The 20,363-nt window shown below is 33.9% G+C and overlaps 1 protein-coding gene and 1 non-coding gene across 4 annotated transcripts in view; both read right to left on the bottom strand.

Moving 5' to 3' along the window:
• Nucleotides 1-20,363, bottom strand: part of SLC12A6 (solute carrier family 12 member 6) — a 78,293-nt gene that overhangs the window by 33,347 nt on the left and 24,583 nt on the right. For 2 of the 3 annotated variants that reach the window (XM_023527725.1, XM_023527726.1), the window contains exon 3: nucleotides 3,331-3,375. The exons of the other annotated variant lie outside the window; for it this stretch is intronic. In XM_023527725.1, coding sequence (XP_023383493.1) covers nucleotides 3,331-3,375 — 45 coding nt within the window. The remainder of the gene's footprint in view (nucleotides 1-3,330; nucleotides 3,376-20,363) is intronic. 3 annotated transcript variants of the gene reach the window in all.
• Nucleotides 17,876-17,994, bottom strand: LOC111736442. The gene has a single exon (XR_002779183.1). It is a non-coding gene; the product is annotated as a 5S ribosomal RNA (ribosomal RNA).

The following is a 20,363-nucleotide window of genomic DNA, read 5'->3' as shown; positions in this document are numbered from 1 at the left end:
CATTATGAACTCATGAATTTAAATATTGGATATGTTTCAAATCAGATTTTTTTTTTCTACATCTACTAAGATGATTATATGGTGTTTCTCCTTTAATCTGGTAATATACTGAATTATATAAATTGATTTTTAATGGTAAATCAATCATGTCTTTCTAGCAGAAACCCAAATTGGTCATGGGGCAATTTTTAAAATATATTGCTTGATTTAGATTATAAATATTTTGTTTAGGGCATATATATCTGTGCTCACAAAGAAAATGGACCTATATTTTTCTTATTGACATTATTTAGTTTTGGTATCAAAGTTATGCAAGCCTCAAAGTGAGGAATGTTGGGGAATGTTTACTTGTTTTTCTATTCCTTGAGAAAACTGTAGAAGAGTTTAATTATTTTGGTAAAACTTGTAAAAATGCCAAGGCCCACTGCTCATTTCCTTACTTATTTCCTAAAATTTTTTAAATTGAAAATTATACACACACACACACACACACACACACACACACACACAAAGAGAGAGAGAGAGAAAGAGAGAGAGAGAAAGATCATACATCTTAAGCACATAGCTTCTTTATCACAAGAGCAGTTTCAGCCTTTCATACATCTCCTCAGCCTGACCCTGAGTTTTGCAAGAGATCTGATGAGTCAGTGGGAGCAGTAGGTACATTAAAATAGCTGCACCCTGTTGAAAGGAAACATATTTAGAAGGTCTGGAAAATGCTATTATAAATTCTATTCAGCAGGCAAGGCAACTGAACCAGTTTTTCACCTACTAAGCCAAATTATCTTAAATGAGTTTTTTTTTTTACAGTGAGCTGGCAAGATTTTAATTCAAGCTATCAATGCTTTTTCTTAAGAACTATAAGATAATTAGAAAATATAACAAAATGTCATCTTTTACTCTTTTGCAAACACAATTTTTAAAATAAACCAGTCTTTTAAGGATTTTGAGGCTGTTAAACAAAGATAATTAATGTGGAAGACAAAAGACAGTAGTTATTAAAAGCATGGGGAAAAAAAAAAAGGAGAATATAATCTGACCTAATGAGCCTGAGAGAGAGAGCCCAGGATAGCAAATGAACTTACTGGAGAATCTGGCCAGATGACTCTGGATAAATTCCCAGGTTTGTTTAAAATTAAATGCAATTGTAGGTTGCCAAATGAGATTAATGTCTGAAGTAGTCTCTTTGCAAATACTATTAGGGTTTTTAACTAATACTAAGAAAACCTTTCCTTCACAATCACATAATACATCTTTTTGCCTACAATTTGTCTGCTATCTTTTACTGTAAGTATTTAACTGGGGAAAAAAAAATCCAGCTTAGTAACACTGGAACAGTACCAACTCCCCCAACTGTACATTTCATTAGGTAAATCCTTCTTTATTTCCATTACACACATGTTCCTGGCCAGACGATGGAATACTCTCAAGCTTCTCTTCCTATCAGGCATGTATCAGAGACAGAAGCAATTTAATAGTTTAGAAGGAAAATACTCTTTTCATAATATGGCAAAATATTTCAATGAAATCTTAACCATTCCTGATCCAAATATGAAATTTTTCTATAGAAAAGACTAATTTTGAATAGTTAAATAAACTATCCAATATAAAAGTATAAAAAAGAGAATGGTGACAGCCCCAATACCATGAGGCTAGAACCCTGGTGATCAGATTTCTAGCTATATGTTTACATCTAACCATTTACTTAATTAATATCTATTTAGTGCCTACGGTATCAGTTGCTATTCCAGAACATAAACTCACTCAAAGGAATAAGACGACCAGAAACTTAACCTTGAAAGAGCAGAAAAGGAGTATCCCAGTTTCTTTAACTAATACTCTGAATCTTTAATAAGGAAACAAGTATTTTCCCTACTTAGTACATTTTGATAGCTTATATTTTCCACCCCTGCTCTGCATCTAAAAATTCAGCAATGTACAAATAAGCCTCAAACCAAAAGATATATACACACAAAATGACTCTTAATGTATTTAAAAGTACTTAACTTCTCTCATAATTAAAGAAGTACGAATACAAACTAGAGATGCCATTTTCACTGATTAGGTAAAGCAAAAACTTTATGACTGATAATACCTACTTTTGATGACAGGGAGCTGAGTATGACTCCAAACTCCTTACTGGTGGGCTTTAAGTTGATGTGTATTTTTGAAAATATAGATACCTTTTGACCAAGAAATTCATCTACTAGGAATTTATTCTACAAATATACCGACAATGAGAATTCAAGTATATATGTACAAGATGTTTACTGCAATATGATTTGTAACAGTAAAACACTGGAAAATAACTTAAATGTTCAAGAACAGAGAACTGGCTGAGTAAAATTATAGCATAGGAATACAATGGAATATTATTTTACCACAAAGAAATGAGGCAGATCTTTATGGACTGATATGTCTAAGATAAAATGTTAAGTGAAAAAAATTCACAGAACATATGTCTGTATAACATAATTCCATTGACAAAAAAAGGAAAAAAAACATAGTTATATATAATATAAAAATGTATAATTAAAAATTGCTATAATTCCCAAGGAAGGGTCAACAGCAAGTACCTTGGGGTACTAGAGGTGAGGTGGCAGGGCGAAGGTACTCTGGATAACTTTCACTTTCTTTGTAGTATATACTTTTTGTATTGTCTGAATTCCTCACCTGAGTATGTTTTTATTTTTATATTCTAAAAATTTATCAGTTTAGAGATGTTATGAAATTCCTGCCAAATTATAAGCTAACTGCAATTTAAATAAGTGATACCTAGAAGAAATCAATTCATTTCCACTTATTTCACAGATAAGGAATTAGAACATCAATTACTATGGCCTGCTTAAAGCCATAGTAAGCTGTTTATGAAGCACTTTCAGTAATTAAAATGAAGTTGATCAAAAGACCAAGAAAAATAATAAAAAGGGCAAAGTAGCTGCAAAGCCTAAGATATTATATATCTTCTTTTCAGAATTATAGAAAAAAAGCTCCAATTCTTAGATTTTTTTAAACCACAGAACATGAAAAATTACCTTTTTTTGAGGTATAAATGACACAACATTCTGTTAGTTTCATATGTACAACATAATAATTTGGTATTAGTACTAAAATTATTTTTACTATAACTAAATTGAGTCGTAGCAATCAATTGCAGAAGTAGTTTCCTAAAAACTTATCAAGCTGGGAATAGAAATAGCAGGAAAAAAAGTCGAGGAGTAAGAAGAAAAAAAGAGTGGAAAGAAAATCGAATTAAAAAAGTAACGTCTGTTAGTATAAGCAAGAAAAGAGTGACTTTAGAAAGAGTCAACCCCCACAGTAATACTATACCTAACAGCTGGCTGTGTTCCCCTGTGATGGAGTTCTGACTTGGGTCTGAAAAACAAACAATTGAAAAGAAAAGGAAAAAATGAATGTTCAAAACAAATAATTTCTTAAAAATCAGCAATAAAAGTCAACCAAGGAACTAAACAAAAAAAAAGTTTTAAGGGCTCAAGACACATTAAATAAAAGGATAATAAAAATATAAGGAACTATTATAGATAATAATGACATTGCTTCCTTGAAAAGTTAAACAACAGAATTAACACGTGACCCCGCAATTCCACTCCTAGGTATATGTATATCCAAAAGAAATGAAAACAGATTACTTGTATGACAATATTTATAACGGCATTATTCAAATACTCAAAAAGCAGAAACAATCCAAACAATCAAAAGATGAATAGATAAAACAAAATGTGATATATACTTATAATGGAATATTTTCAGCTGTTAAAAAGAATGAAATTCTGATACATGCTACAACATGGATGAACTTTGAAAATATTATGCTAAGGGAAATAAGCCTATGCAGAAGGACAAATATTTTATGATTTCATTTATATGACTTATCTGGAAAAAACAAATTTATAAAGACAGAAAGTAGATTAGAGGTTATCAGGGCTGGGCGGAGTGGGAATGGAATGCTATTGCTTAATGAGTACAGAATTTCTATTTAGAGTGATGAGAAAATTTGGAAACAGATATGGTAATGGTTGCACAGCATTGTGAATGCAATTAATGCCAATGAACTGTGCACTTAAAAATGATTAAAACGTTAGATTTTGTGTTTTATAAAACAATAATCACACAAATTTGACCAAACAATACTAGCTCCATAAAGTAGGATGATTCAGGCCTATAACATGAATTACATTTTCTCTTTAATGACAAAGTAACATAACATATGACCACATTAGCTCAAAGTCAACATAAGTAAAGAACTCATTAGCAGATATGTTCTGTTTTGACTTTAAAATAAAATGACTACACTGGATTTTACAAAAATTTATTTCTTCAGTAATCTACCATAAAAGTAGTGGCAATAAGCAAAATTCTTAATGCAAGATGTATTGACAATCACCAACTACTTTGCTTAAAGGCTTATAAAGCATTAAGGGCTAAATATGGAAAAACTCAGCTCCATTTTCCTCAAAGATTAAGTCTCTTTAGATACAGAGGATAGAGGATTCTATCTGGCTTCCCGGAATGTATCTGAGGAATAAAAAATTTAGACCGGGGGGGTGGGAAGTGGGGGGAGGGTGTCTGTGAACACTGGGGGAAAAAGTTACAACTTTATTTTCACTAATCTCTATAATGTAGGCAACAAACCACATAAAAGTACCTGTGATTTTGTCAACAATAAATATCAGATATTTTCATATCACATTATAGTTGCTGCATATATCTCAATATCTTTTGGGTTCAATACTACTTTGAAATTGTGGTAATTATTAGAATGGTAGATAGGTCTTATTCAAAGCATTGATAAACACTTATTAGAATAGAGATTTAACATTTTGATAATTGTACTTTAATATAATAGGGTTCTTTTTAATCCTATATATAAAAATTTATGTATATAAAAATATGTATATGTTTGTGTATGTGTACTATTGCAGCATTTAAGAACATTATTCTGAAAAGGAATTTGTAGGCTTCAGGATGCCAAAAAGGTCCAAGATACAAAAAAGATTAAGAATTACTGTTTTAGAAAAAATTCAAATAATATTTTCAATGGTGTTTTTTGTTATATATAATTTAATTAAATGTAAGCATCCCAGACAGAAATAATCAGAATACTTAACAAATTCTGGTTTCTGATGTATGAACTAATATGTACTACATATTAGAGTATGTAGTATGTATACTCTAATCAAGAAGAAAATAAAGTAGAAACCTGATTCCAATAAGTAAAGTGTTAAATGCTATGCGTACATTTTAAAATATATTTTTAGAAGGCTTTCATACTTAATTTGGTTTTGAAAAAGAGAAATTCCAAATTTTTCTATTCTACCATATTTTCCCCAACATAACAGCAAGTGAACTTCTAGTTTTACTTTAAACTCGTCTTATTTCCTATCTAAATAAATAATATGGTTCACTAGTGAATTCTACTAAACATTCAAAGAAAAATAACAATCTTTCTCAAACTCTTCCAAAAAAGAGAAGTGGAGGGACTACTTTCAAACTCATTTTCCAAGGTCAGCACTACCCTGATACCACGAGGACACCACAAGAAAAGAAAATCACAGGCCAATAGCCATCATGAACACAGATGCAATACTCTTCAACAAAATATTAGCAAACCAAATTCAACAATACATTTTAAGAATCAAACATCATGATAAAACGGGATTTATCTCATCATGAGAAAATATATTCTAGAACTACATATGGTGACACATGTTAATTAGACTTATTGTGGTGATCATTTTACAATACATGAAAATATCGAATCATTATGTTGTACATCTGAAACTATTATGTTTGTATGTCAGTTATACCTCAATAAAAAAAGTAAAGAGTAAAAAAAGAATATAGGTTGTTCTTGCACATAAGACAAAGTAGGAATAACAGTTCCATAGTAAGTTAATATATTAGATGTTTTTCCTCTCTCCCTCTCCCTAATCCCTCTCTCTCATGTAGGAGAAAATTTGGGCCCATCATTATAGAGAAGCAGGTGTATAATAATATGGAAAGAAGAGCAGAGAAAAAAACATAGAATTTTAGAACCAGAACTTCTGTCATCATCTAGATCTACTCTAGTGATTCTAAAGGAAAAGTTGGAAGGGCCATGAGCATCTTCTGTTTTTCTTCCTAGAACTATATTAACACACCCTTCTCAAGATTTTTATTCTCAGCTACTGCCATTAATGGAAATGCCTTTCTTTCTCGGATCTGCTAGGACAGAACAAAACTGAGAACCTTGGATCTTCATATTTATAGTTGAGATGACAAATCCCTGGGTTAATGAGTGGCCAAAGACACATTACACTACTATCAAACAAGAAAGGTTAGAGAGATAGTCTTGATGTCTTGAGAATCTATGTTTATGTTTCTTAATACTCTGCAATTCTAACTTTCTTGTTCTAAAACAAAGTAAAATAGCCTAAAACAAGTTATCTGGAATTGCCACAGAATGTATCCATGAATAAAAATGGAAAAATATATCAGATTACTCAGGCAGAGTAGGTATGATTTTAGAAGTGGGAGTATAAATGACATTTTTCTTAAAAAGAATTACCTCCTTCTGTATAATATACTTCCTTGCCTTCTGAGCTAGGTGTAAGTGATCTATGTGCATTTGCTAGCCAACCTAGGACTCTTCCTTTGAACACCCTCCTATTTTGAGATGAGTAGAAATAAGTTTTTGTATAGTTCTCTACAAGTTTAGCTTAGACTTCTGTTTTTCACTTATTATAATTAAAGGAATGGGGGGCAATCTTATTCGATAAGCTGAAGATTAACCTCTAAGAACCTACAGATGCTTCATTAATATATGTAAAAGATGAAATAAGGGCAAATCTAGGAAACTGGCTCATAAAGCCACTAAATGGTGGTACTACTCACTTGCATGCTATAAAATCATAATTGATAAGTTGGTTTAAACTGAAGATTCTGGGTATGCAATCCAAATTATGTAGTGCAGTCAACATGATACCATTGTTCTATATCTGGGCACTCTTCTACAGTCCTATATCTGAACACTCCCATTTAACATTTTTACTGCCTATGTCACTTGTGAGAGTACACCTAAGTCTGCCTAAGACTGGGAGTTTTGTCCCTAAATATTTCTCAAAATGACATTTATTTTACCATATTACTTCCTGTAATAGGAACAATTTGCCCATGTTAACTGTTTTTACTCTTCAATGGCCTTAAATAAAGGTACTCCTAGGTCATAATATAATCAGGTTATACTCAAAAGCCTGTGAGACTCTATCAATCAAAATGGTAGTTCAAATAAAAAACAGAAACATACCTTTTCGTGACAGTAAATACAATCATAAAGGTGAACTGAAAATATTTCCTTGTTAACAGTAATGACATACTACTTTTACAAATAAGTACTTGCTCAGTATATTTAATTTTCCTAGGTAAATGGTAAGGAATGAAGATTTTATTTAGTTTCTTGCCATGTGCCTTGGAAAATAGAAAAATGATGTGGGTGGTATTCACTTGCAAAACTGCCTCTGTAAATGGTTTTTATGAAAAGCTTTATTATTCTCCTTAGTTTGTCCACAGCAATAGTCTTTTTCTAAATTTCCTTTGATAATCACTTCATCTACCATTCTTGGTAGTGAATCTGAAGAAAACAAAGGCTAACCTGCATCCTGCATCTAAAATTCAGGGTAGAAGGTTTGTCTTTATTAAAGACAGAATCAATAATTTCATTAAGTGTCACAACAGTGAAAACTGTTGCCTAATTGTTTAGAAAAAGTAGACACAATCACATGCATGTATATCAGGACAATTACCTTTTCACACTCCTGTCTATGTTATCTAGATGTACTACAAAAACTATTTCAGGATACTAAATACCTGAAATCACCAGTCTTAACACATTTCTAATTTTCTGGACTCTGACTTTTTATAAAACCAAAGCATCATCATCATCATCATAAGAACATTTGACTCAGATTTAGGCAAAGATGACTAAAAGATGAAACCAAATAATTACTCTAACATTACAAATTCATTAGATTCTGCTCCTCTATATGAGTAGTTTCTCATTTTAGTGGGAAACCGGAGAGGTAAAATAAGTTGAAATAAGGTAAAATCTGAAAAGCCTATCTTCATATAGATTTTGAACTTACTGCAATGAAATTAAATAAGACCTAGAAAAACTTACATGTAATTAATTGGGTTTAAGTAAATGGGAGAAAACATCAAGCAATTTTCGGCAAAGTAAAATTAACCAGAAAGATGGCAATGAAAGCAAATACTTACAAAAAGTTAATAAATCATTAGTTCTTCATGTTTCTAGTTTTATCCCATAAGAGAGTTCAAAGATCCTTCTTTGAATTTTTAATATAGTAAGAATATAATTTTTAAAAAGACACTTAGAGTCTACTTCTGCCAAAAAAAGATAATTTCTGCTGGGATTTATAGTTTGGTTCAAAATATCTTGGCAAGTAAGGGATCTGTGAAGACAACTAACAATGGAGAGAGTAAGTTGTGGTAGTAGCACTGAACCATGGACTGAACTTCATGTATAATGCATATTTCTTAGTGCTCAGTGAACATTCTGTAATATCTTAATAGGGACTTGGTGAGAAAATGGTTTGGGGCAGGGATGGTTAAGTAATTTTGGCAAATCTATTTAACAGCCAAGTAGATTTCTATAATGTACAATTTCTAAGATCCTTCAGTAAGCTAATGGTTTCTTAGCTAATCTACAAAAGAAGAACATAATATTTGGCATTCCTTAATATATCAGAAGAGATAATTTTTTTTTAATCAAACTCCTTGTGTAATTAGTGTTTTATGGTATACACTTTGGGAAATGTTCAATCAATTCATATCAATATACTAAGGTTAAAAGATAACTCCCTGAATCATCATTCCCATTTACTCTCTGAATATTTCCATTAAACCAGTATTTTCCAAATTTGCCTAGTCAAAAGAATCATCTAGAATATTAGTTAAACTACAAATTATTGGGTCATAAAACTAACCCTAAAAACTTGATCTCATGGGAGGAGCCTGAGATTCTGCAGTTTTATGAAGTGCCTCAGATGACTATCACAAAGCTTCAATCATTTATTCAACCATCCATCCATTTAAATAGTTGGGTAAATAATAAGTGCCAGGCATTGTTCTATGTGCTAAGGATAGAGCAATAAATAAGACAAATTTCCTGTACTCATGTAGATTTGGCAAGATAAAGAATAAAGAAAAATTAATAGTCACAATTATTTTTTTTATAACACTTATTATAAGCCAAAATTAAAATGGAGAGGCCGTTTTGGACTGGGTGAACAGTGAAGGCTTTTCTGAGGAAATAATCTTTAGAATGGGACTTGCATATAAAAGAGACAAACATGAGGATCTAGAAAAAGACTGATCAGGGCAGAGTAGTTACACCAAGACCCTAAGATGAGAATAAACTTGGTATGTCTAGGAAATGTGTTTCCCAGTGAGTAAGAAAGTGGTTTAAAAAAACAGGTCAGCAAATTAGGTAACAGATACATGTTGCAGTATTCCAGACCATGGTAAAAAGTGTGAATTTTACTTTAAAACTGGTGTAAAACAACTGTAAGGTTTTAAATAGCAACATGATAGGTCTGATTAACTTTTTAAAAGATGCAGGCTGCTGGCTGGAGAATGGACGGTGAAGGGAGCAAGAGCAGAGGCAGGGAACCAATTAAGAGTATACTGCAGAAATCTTAGAAAGGTATGATAATGACTGTAGTGAAGATGATAAAAGATGAGATGGTGATAACATCTTCTGAAAGGAGAGCTCATGAGTGAGTCTGCAAAGATAATGTCTATGTAACTTAAATTTGTAGTTATTTTCATTCATTTATTCGATAAATATTTTTTGAACACCTTCTATATGTGAAACACTATTCTAATTACTAAAAATGCAGTAACAAAATCCCTATCAAAGAGCTTACACATTTGTAAGGAAGAGACAATGTACCATATTATATATCAAGAGTGATGAGTCATAAAAAAAAAAAAGCAGAGTAAGAGAATAAAGAGGATTAGTGGTGCGATGATTTGTGCTAGTTTAGATACTGAGTCTATAAAGGTGTCTTGAATAATGTGACATTTGACCAGAAATTTGAAATGAGCCCTCTAGCCAAATATCTGCAGGAAAAACATTCTAGGCAGAGAGAACAATGCAAAGACCCTGAAGCAGGTGCATGTTGACATGTTCAGTGAAGAGCGAGGCCACGTCAGTGTAAAAGTGATAGGACATGGGATAAGAGATGGATGTTTGTGGTGGAGGAGAGAGCACCAATCAGGTGGTGCCTTGGTCGGACATAGTAAGACCTTTTGATTTTACTTTAAGTGAGCTAGGAAGCCACTGGAAGGTTTTGATCTGTTTTAACATGATCATTCTAGCTGTTGTCTGATGAGCAGATTGCAGGAGGCAAGTGAGGAAGTAGAGTAGGAAAAAAGGTTTTTGCTATGGTCCAAGAAAAGATAATGGTAGTTTGGACCAAGTCAAAAGTACAGGAGGTAGTCAGATACTGAGTATGTATCAAAGTAAGGATTCACAGATTAGCATGCTGATGAATATGATATGGGGTGGAAGAGAAAGAAAGGAGTCAAAGTTTTTTCCAGGGCAATTAGATGAACAGAGATGCCATTTATTCAGTTGTGGAAGACTGGGAGAAGAGCATGATGGTGCTGAAGACAGGCTCTGTGATAGCTGTGCAGCTGTCCTGGAGCAAACACAAAGCATGGTAAAAAGAGAACACAGAATTTGGAAGCAGATAAAGCCCTGGGGAGATCCTAGCTCTACCATATGCTATTCACATTACTCTGGGAAAATGGTTTACTATTTCTTAGCCTTAATTTACTATCTATGTAACAGGAATAATACTACACCACAGAAAATTACTGTGAGGATTACAGATGGCAAATACTCATTAAATGGTAACTTTAAGAAAATTGAGATGAACCATGGAATGATCTCCAAGAGAAATAATAAAAATTGCAGTGCTACAAATCAGGGTAAAAATTAGTATTTAGGTAACTGGTGATATTTCCTGAAACTCTAAACTTTAAACATTTTGCAGTACAATAGTACTAAGGAAAAATATAAAAGTAATACGAGGAACACTTGGTACTGATCTACACATTTAATTAAAATCAAACAGTCATATGATAATAATTTGATTCACTCGTCTTATTTCAAAGTCTGATACATTTACGGTTTAGTCTAAATATGCATTAACATATGATTTGGGATTTTTGGATAAAATAGTTACCGTAGTATTTGCCCAGCAGTGTCTGCGCTATAGAGCCCATACAAATTTATTAATGACTCCATTCAAATAACAGTAATTTAAAACACACCTCAAACTGCTGGATAGTGTGAGATTTTCTGACATTAAAAAGCTCATAATCAGTGACATCAGCAACATGGCGGTGTGAGACCTCTCAGTTTCTCCCCTTAAAGTTACAAGAAGTTGGACAACTATAATTCAACAAAGGAATCCCTGCTCAACAAAGAAACAAATCTGAGTGGTCTGTGCTTTAAGATGTCTCAAGGTGAATGTTTCTGAGTGAGCAATGGGAGATGGCGGTGGTGGGGGGAGGTGTGTGTGGGGGAAGGACAAAGATGGGAGCTACAGATGCAAACCCTCGCTTGCAGAGCCCCATTAATGTGCTAATGCTGTAGCAGAAGGTCAGACTGAAGCACTCACTTGGCAACCCAGAGGGGTAGAGGGGTAGAGGCAGCATTCTGGGCCTGAGTAGCTGGTACACGATGTGGCTGAGTTTGTGATGGGGGTGGAGATGCAGTTCAAGAGGTGTGGTGGCTGCTGTTAAGCAGCTGCCACTAGCAAGGAAAAAAAAGCCACAGAAGTCTGAATCCAACCCCTTCCTCCATCTCTGCTGCCACCCACTCCAGCTGCCACTTTCACCATTGTTATTCAATATAGTATCATAATACTGGAAGTCCTAGCCAGAGCAATCAGGCAAGAGAAAGAAATAAAAAGCATCCAAATTGAGAATGAAGAAGTGAAACTGTTACTATTTGCAAATGACCTGATTCTATATATAGAAAACCCTAAATACAGTAAAATTGCAGGATACAAAATCGATGTAAAAAATCTGTTGTGTTCCTATATACTAACAATGAAATATCAGAAATAGAATGAAGAAAACAATCCCATTTGCAATTTTAACAAAAAGGATAAAATACCTAGGTATAAACTTAAAGGAAGTGAAGGACCCATACGCTGAAAACTGTAAGACACTGTTGATAGAAACTGAAGAACACAAAGAAATGGAAAGATATTCTGTGTTCACAGATTGGAAGAATTAACACACTTAATGTGACCATATTACCTAAAGCAATATACAAATTTACAGCAATGCCCATCAAAATCCCAATGGCATTTTCAAAAAATAGAACAAAAAAATCCTCAAATTTGTAGGACAGCCAAAGTAATTCCAAGAAAAAAGAACAAAGCTGGAATTATCACATTCTCTGACTTCAAATTATACTACAAAGCTCCAATAATCAAAACTGTATGGTAATGGCAAAACAAACAAACAAACAAACAAAAAAAACCAGATACACGGACCAATGGAACAGAATTGAAAGCCCAGAAATGAACCCACACAATCACAGACAACTAGACTTTGGATGCTGTAGCAGTATATAAGTTTCAGGTGTGTGCATTATAGAACTATACACCTGAAACTTATATGATGTCATTAACAAATGTTATCCCAATAAATTTAAATTTAAAAAAAGAACCTCAATATAGTTGAGTCAAATCAACATAAGAAACAAAAAGAATGATGGTTATAACATTATTTTATATTTAATAACATTTTAAAGTTTTTAAAATATTTTTACATATTTCATTTGATTCTCATGATAACCCTGTGATATTGGCAGGAAACATATAAAGAAGCTAAGTTAGGTTCAATTGTTTGACCAAGGCATACTTAGTGTAAATTTCAAAGACTGGCTTGGAGCTAGATTCTGATTTTTCTATTATAATATGCTGGTTGTTTATAAAATTTCAGTACAAGAATAAATATGATTAACTCTTAATTATACAGGTATGAAATAACTAAGGTAAAAGAAATTACAACTAGGCATCTATGAAATGATTAAATTAGAAATCAGCAAACTAAGTATCCAGAGTGTAGAAGTACACAGTGACTATACAGATGACCATATTATGTCTAACTCAACATAAACATAGTGTCAGAAATACTACTTACTCCAGTAAGACACCCTCCCCTGCCCCCGAACAAGGCATGAGAAGGTAAAGGGAAACGCGTGTGGTCGTGAAATCTAATACAGAGTAAGGGCTAAAAAGGTAGAGAAATTAGGAAGAGATAAAGATTACCAACCTAGAATAGTAAATATGGTTCTGTTTTTAATATCTAAAAAGGTTTAGTTGCCAAGTTATTTTATTTTTATACTTTTGATTACTTTTGGAAGAATACAAGTATTCATAAATATTTATTGTGATTTTACCTTAAAAAGTTTATTAAATTCATTTTGTTCTAAACATCTTGGAAGGTTTTAACTGTGATTTTAGATGGTCAGAATGTGATTCCACCTTCTCCTTATACCCCTGCCATTAACTCTGTTAACCGAGTCAAATATTTTTTTATGTCTGTGCTGGAATATCTTTAACATCTCTTCAGAACGCGATGCTTTTTTAACAGGCTCACAGCCTCTGCTTGGCAACAGTATCTAGCAAGATTAATATCGTTTGAATTACATTTATTTTTAGTTTATACTCTATTTATGGCAAGCATGCTGGCATTTCATTTAGTGACAAAGTTTCCTTTATAAAGGAAGCCAGAAAAGCAGTGACTCAATTTAAGAAAAAATATTAAATAAATGCAAGTAGTCGCTAAAGAACTAAAGTTAGGGAAATTTTCCTACTATCATCATACAAAATCTGCACAGCCACCCTGTGAGCAAGAGTTATTGCCATGTTCTAGAAGAAACTAGTTCTGAGAAAGCTGAACTGATTTGCCTAAGGTGTTATAGCTTTTAGTGCTGCAAAGGTCTAAAGATGGAGAAGGGCAATATGGATCAAGGCAGTGTGAGCTTTAAGTAGAACTTAAACAAACAAAAAAACCCTTAAAAATCATGTACCACAGGAGAGGAATAAGCATGGCACACATCTGGGATGGAAAACAAATGAAATTCTCTAAGAAGTCTAAAAATGAAAGCAGTATTTTAGATAATGAAATGAGTGCAATATGCAAAGTAAAATGAATGCCAGATTTATTAGAGAAAGGCAGGCCTATTTATTATTACACCACTGTAAATTACTCACATGCTAACAAGTATCTTTAGCATCATCTCCAGATGAGTAGTAATAGGTAGTTATTATTAATTCAAGCAATACTGTGAATGCCTACTATATGTCAGGTAATGTGCTAGGCACTACAGATACCAAAAGAGGGACCCTTTATTCTTAAGAAGCTTGGAGAGGAAAGAAAGATGCCAAAAATTATGAAACAATAAAAATAACTGTTGTAGGTACAAATGCTGTGAGAATCAAAAAGGAAAGAGTGCAAAATAAAGCAATGGTTAGGTATGGTGTCAAAGGGATAATTGAGCTAAATCTTGAAGATCAGATAGTTCATCAAAAAAGTAGAACGGGTGAGAGAAAATGGAGAAGAGGAGACATTCCAGTCAGAGGGACTGAAGACAGGACATAATTAATGAAGACGTTGTGGAGCTAAAATAGGAACTATATACCCACTAATATATACAGGTATATTAGTAGGTATATATTATACCTCATAATTGTATATTAGTCTACAATATACGTATAAGTAAATATTGTGTATCTTATATACCTAATTGATAGGAAAGAAGAGTATGCCATTGACAAAAAAAAAAGTGGGTTAGAGAAGCAGAACCAGTTTGCATGTGTTTCCAACTTTTGATTCTTCTCCTTCCCTCATTCACTAAATCCAGTTGATTTTGGCTTCCATATCTCTTTTTTCCCATTGCACTGCCATCATTTATATTCTTATCCTTTCTGACTTAGATGATTAAAATAGTTCAATTATTCTCCCTTCCACCAATTTTCTCATCTTCAAACAATCCTGCCATATTAGTAGTCCTAAAATCTGCTTTTATCAGATTGCTTCATTGCTTAAAAAACACATTCAAAGGTCTCCACGTGCCAGGAGTCCTCAACCATTTTGTGAAAAAATAGTTCTCACTTCTTGTTTATTTATATCCTAACATCATGTGTGAGGTACTAACTAATTCGAGTCCTCCAAGGACAGGGAAGGGGTGCCTTTGCAGGCTCTGCCTCCCTTCCTACAGTGAATTCTCAGACTGGGCGTGGTAATGGTATCAGAGGCTAATGGCTTAAACACTTATAAATAGATCCTGGTTTACTTTTTTTTGACCCCTTGGCTTACAGGATGAACTCCAAAAACCTCATCCTGGCTTTCGAACCCCTTTATAATCTAACACTAGTTTACTCCTTTCTAACCTTACCATTTGCTATTCTTAGTCATGAACTCTCTGCTTCACATTCTCTGGGATGCTTTGTGAGCCTTGATTCTAGACCCATATATCTTTGTGTATATCAATTTTTTAATGAAAATTTCCTTCTCTTTCTTCTCCACTTACCTGACTACATCTTTCAAAGTCCAAACTCAAGTGCTTCTTTCCTTGGGCCTACCTGAGGTTTAATTTTCTAACAGGTTTAATCTTCCTTTGAACTATTGGGTATATGTTGCCTTGTATTACTTTTAATCAACTTATTATTTCAACAAATATTCACTAAGCACATATAGGTGTCAAACTACATGCCAGAGCATTGGGGGATACACAAAGATGAATAATCCGTGTAAGGGGCTTATAGTACACATATGGCTAAGACAAGTAATTACGTCAGGGTGATTACAGTTCTATATTAGAAATATAAACAAAACTATGAGAGTGTGCACATTATATTATATCTTCTGGAAAATGTAATGGAGAAGTCACTAAGGAAGAAGTGATGTTTGAGCTCAGTCTTAAAGGAAGAGCAAGTGTTTGCTTGGTAAAGAAAGGAAAGAACATATCAGGAAGATGGAAAAAATATATGGAAATAGAGACATTCAAGAACATGTTACACCTGGTGTGCAGTATGTATGAAAGAGTGATAGACAAGGAGGCTGTTAGAGTGGGATGTTCTAGATCATGAAGCTACAAGTACAGCCTACTAAGCAGTATAGACTTTATTCTTTGGGCAACGAAGAATCATTACAGGGTTTTATATGAGGCAGTAAAAGGATGAGATTCATGTGTGAGAAAAATTCCTCTGGTGGTTACTGTAATGGATGGCTTCTGGAGCCTAGAGAAGAGACAAAGGACTATCCTGAACTAATGCAGTAACAATGAAGATGGGGAGAAGGGGACAGATTTGAGAAATGTTTAGGAGATTAAATGAGCAACAATTGGTGAAAACAGAGGAAAAGAGAGAGATAGGGTGGGGATTTTAATACACTGAGAAGGAGTCAGTAAAGTAGTAGAAAACACAGGAGAGTGGTAAGACAGGCTCTAGAGTACAGGTGTACAGATGCATACTGAATAATAAAGGAAGGAGGTAAAGAATCAGTGTCAATACAGATGCTGGTAAAAATTTGGGAAAAGGTGTTTTGGAAACATAGTTTACTCTGTGAAGTAGAAGTTCAGTCAAAGGCTGAATATAAGGGAATAGAGGACTGGGGGCTTAATGATCATTTTAAGTCTCATGAGAAACTTAGATAAAGGAAGCTAACTAGGATCACAAAGAAGAAATGCTGAAATGTTAACAGTGCAGTTGAGATTGGAAATGGTGAATCTGTGGTGGTACCAATTTTCACAGCTGTGAAATATCCCCTCACTGCCCTCCCACCACCCAGCAACACAGTTGCCAAAATTAAGAATGAGAGGAGGAAAACAAGAGAATGAGAGGAGGCCCAGTGAGTCAATGTGGGGTTGAATGTTGTGGGACGAGGGTCCTACCTGCCCATTATAAGTGCTTTGGGGGCAAGAACTTTAATGTTGCTGTGACAATAACAATTTTTTGTAACATTGAGCTTTATACATTCTATAAAGCGTTCAATACGTGTTTGTTAATTGACTGATGTGGAGTGATTTCAAAGAAAAAGACACAGAAAGAAATTCAGGAGTAGTTGCAATAAAAGGTTAACGATGGAAATAAATGACTTTAAAGTTATCATCAAAACATAGAGATAAAAAGATAAACTTTCCTAAAGTCGATGTAAAGAGAGTGGAGCTGAGATCAAGCCCTGGAAATACTAGAGAACAGAAGACAGTATAACCACAGAAAGAAACAGAAAAAAAAAAATCATTGAAAGAACTATAGGACTGCCATGCTGTCATGCCAAACTTCTCCCAACAAATCTAGTCATTAAAAGGATGAGAAAGTTAAGGTAGAAAGTAGTGAAAATGCAATGCCAAACATGCCTATGGGAGTAGAGAACACTGTAAGCAAGTCTTAAAGAAATTTATGGGAATTTATTCAGCAATCTTCCCTCTGATCCATCTTGGTTTAAAGAAAAGGTAGTTAAGACAACAGCAGCAGAAGCTTGAGTGGAACAAGAACCAGGACCAGTCATATGAGTCTTATATAGGCTATGCAAGCCCATCTCTTGCAGCAGAGGCCACTGAAGTGTGGAAGGGGGACAATTCAATGTTGGATGAGGTGGAACTGATGGCACTGAGGGACTAGAATCTCAAATCCCTATTCATATTTTTGTTCAATAAAGTCTTTTTATTTTATTTTATTTTATTTTTTTAGGCGAGGCAACCCTTGGTTGACCTTACAGATTGCAAGGACCTTGCCAGCTTACAATCCCTTATTTTATTTTTTTACACCTACAGCACCTGGTCTTCCTAGGTGGTCTCCCATCCAAGTACTAACCAGGTCTGACCCTGCTTAGCTTCCGAGATCAGATGGGATCGGGCTTGTTCAGGGTAGCATGGCTGTAGACAATGAAGTCTTTTTTCTACTTCAACCTCCTTAAATGCTCCTATTATTTACTATTTTCATATTCAAGCTATTGACTCCTCTGGCATTTCTATTTAGCTAGTCTACTACATTGTTTATTCTAAGTTATTTTTCTCTCTGGTTGCCTCGCTTCCCCAGATATTTTTTCTTTGTTACCTCAGAGGGGCTTAGATTTTGTTATTGAAGAACCACAAGAGCTAGCAGTCTCAAGAGAATAAAAGACAAAGCAGTCTCTAACCCCGTAGGCGGGCAGTGCAGCAGGCAAGTCACCAGCCCTGTGGAGGACCAGGAGGAAGCCTCCCCACTCTCAGGTCTCCTTACATCTCCTAGCCTCAGGGATAAGGAGACATCAGTCTCCTGGCTCTCTCTCTCGTTCTCCTTCTCCTCAGGAGTCCATGGATTTCTACCAAGCCAAGCTCTTTCCTGGATGTGCCATTCTTTTATTCACCCCCAAGACTCTTGTCCAGCCCCTATGGGCCAGAACTGGGCCAGTTCTCCCTGACAGAGCTCCCACGGAGCCCACGCTTCACTTGCACCTAACTGTTCATTGGATCCAGGGGTCATTTGACTCAAGGGAGGCAGACAGAGGCTGGAATTATGAACAGAGAAATAGTACAATTTCATTTTCCTAGACCTTCTCTGAAAAATAAATCCTGTTTACAAACTAATCCTAAAAACATTCAAATCTCAGCAAATAAGTCAAAATTTTAAAAGCCTCTGTGAGGTGCAAACTTCTGTGGTTTGTACCATTATTAATTACTGCCCTAAATGTTAAACTCTAAATATGAAGATTTTAATGTCAGGCAGATTTAAAGGATATTGACTAAACGGATAAATCTCAAAATAATTGGTGTGTAAAAGCAGTCGGCAAAAGAAGAGTACATACTGTATGATTCCATTCATATAAAATTCTAGGGAATGTGAACTAATGTATTAGTGACAGAAAGTAGATCAGTGGTTGCCTGGGGACCAGGTAATTAGGTGAATGTGTTATAAAAGGGTACAAGGTGACTTTCGGAGTGATGAAAATGTTTATTTTGATTATGATAATGGTTTCAGGGATGTATACACATTTCAAAACTCATCAAACTGTACACTTTAAATATGTGTGGTTTATTTTATGTCAATTATACCTCAATAAAACTTTAAAAGATATATTGACTGGGAAAAATATTTGCAACTTAAACTACATAAGGCTGATATCCTTAAATATAAAGAACATCTAAAAATAAAGAAAATGTAAAAGATGTGAACAGCAAGTCACTGACCTTTTGTGTTTGAAATTTTCCATAATAAAAAATATGTATAATTTTCAAAAAACTCTTAAAACACTATCCCTCACACTCATATAATTTACAGTTGAAGAGATACTGCTGAAGAAATACAATTCTAATTATAAAGCCATTGCAAATTTAGGGCATACTGAAAAGTATATTTGAGTGCTGATGGATACTGATTGATGGAATAATGAAAGCTGGGGTAGAGAATTAGGCAAGTCATCTTGGAGAAAATGAATATGAGCCTGGTCTTGAGGTGATGTGGGTTTGTGTAATTTTTTTATGGTAGACAGGGAAAGCAGAAGAGAAGAGAGTCCAAATGAAGAAAATATATGAACAAAGGCAATGTAGTGGGGGAAAGATGTAGACAGCTTTTGAAAAGTACTCTTACTATAAATTCACGATTTCTAATACAACCATTGAAATCTCTTATCACAAAAAAAGTTATATGTTGCAGTGGAAAGAGCACATAGGAAAGAAAATGAGATCTAATTCACTATATAAAAGTTTGGAATGGATCAAAATCGTTAATGTTATTTATGCAGAATATTTGATCTTTATCATATCTATGTTCTACCTATATTAGTATTTTTCTCTAAACACACTTGTGTTTTTACATAGCTTCATTCTTAGTAATAAGATCCTTAAAATGAAATATTACAATTTTTTCTAATGCACTAAAATAAACATAGCTTTTACAACTTCAGTAGTATATTTATTCTTAAGTTATACTGAAATTCAGTTCTTTCACTTTCAGTTCCATCTCCTTCCACCATTTAACCCTTTTCTCTTTTAGAAAAAAAAAGTGCAGCTTGCTGCCAGCATTAATTTAACATGCATAGGAATGCCACGTTTTCTAGGATTTGATAGTTTCCACGATCAAGAATTACTGTATTTTGTTAATGGAAATACCACTACTAAAAACGATGCTACCAACCGAATGTCATTTGTTTCCAAAGACTACCAATATACTAGAGCGATGCGAAAATAATAATAAAAGCAAGATATTTCATGGCGAACTCTGGGGGCAGGTTTAGAACTGTAATCCATGAGCTATCTCAGGGTAAATGCTATG

This window comes from Pteropus vampyrus, unplaced genomic scaffold (assembly GCF_000151845.1).
Source record: "Pteropus vampyrus isolate Shadow unplaced genomic scaffold, Pvam_2.0 Scaffold19, whole genome shotgun sequence".
NCBI classification, from domain to species: Eukaryota; Metazoa; Chordata; class Mammalia; order Chiroptera; family Pteropodidae; genus Pteropus; species Pteropus vampyrus.
This window is presented reverse-complemented; position numbering and strand designations above follow the sequence as displayed.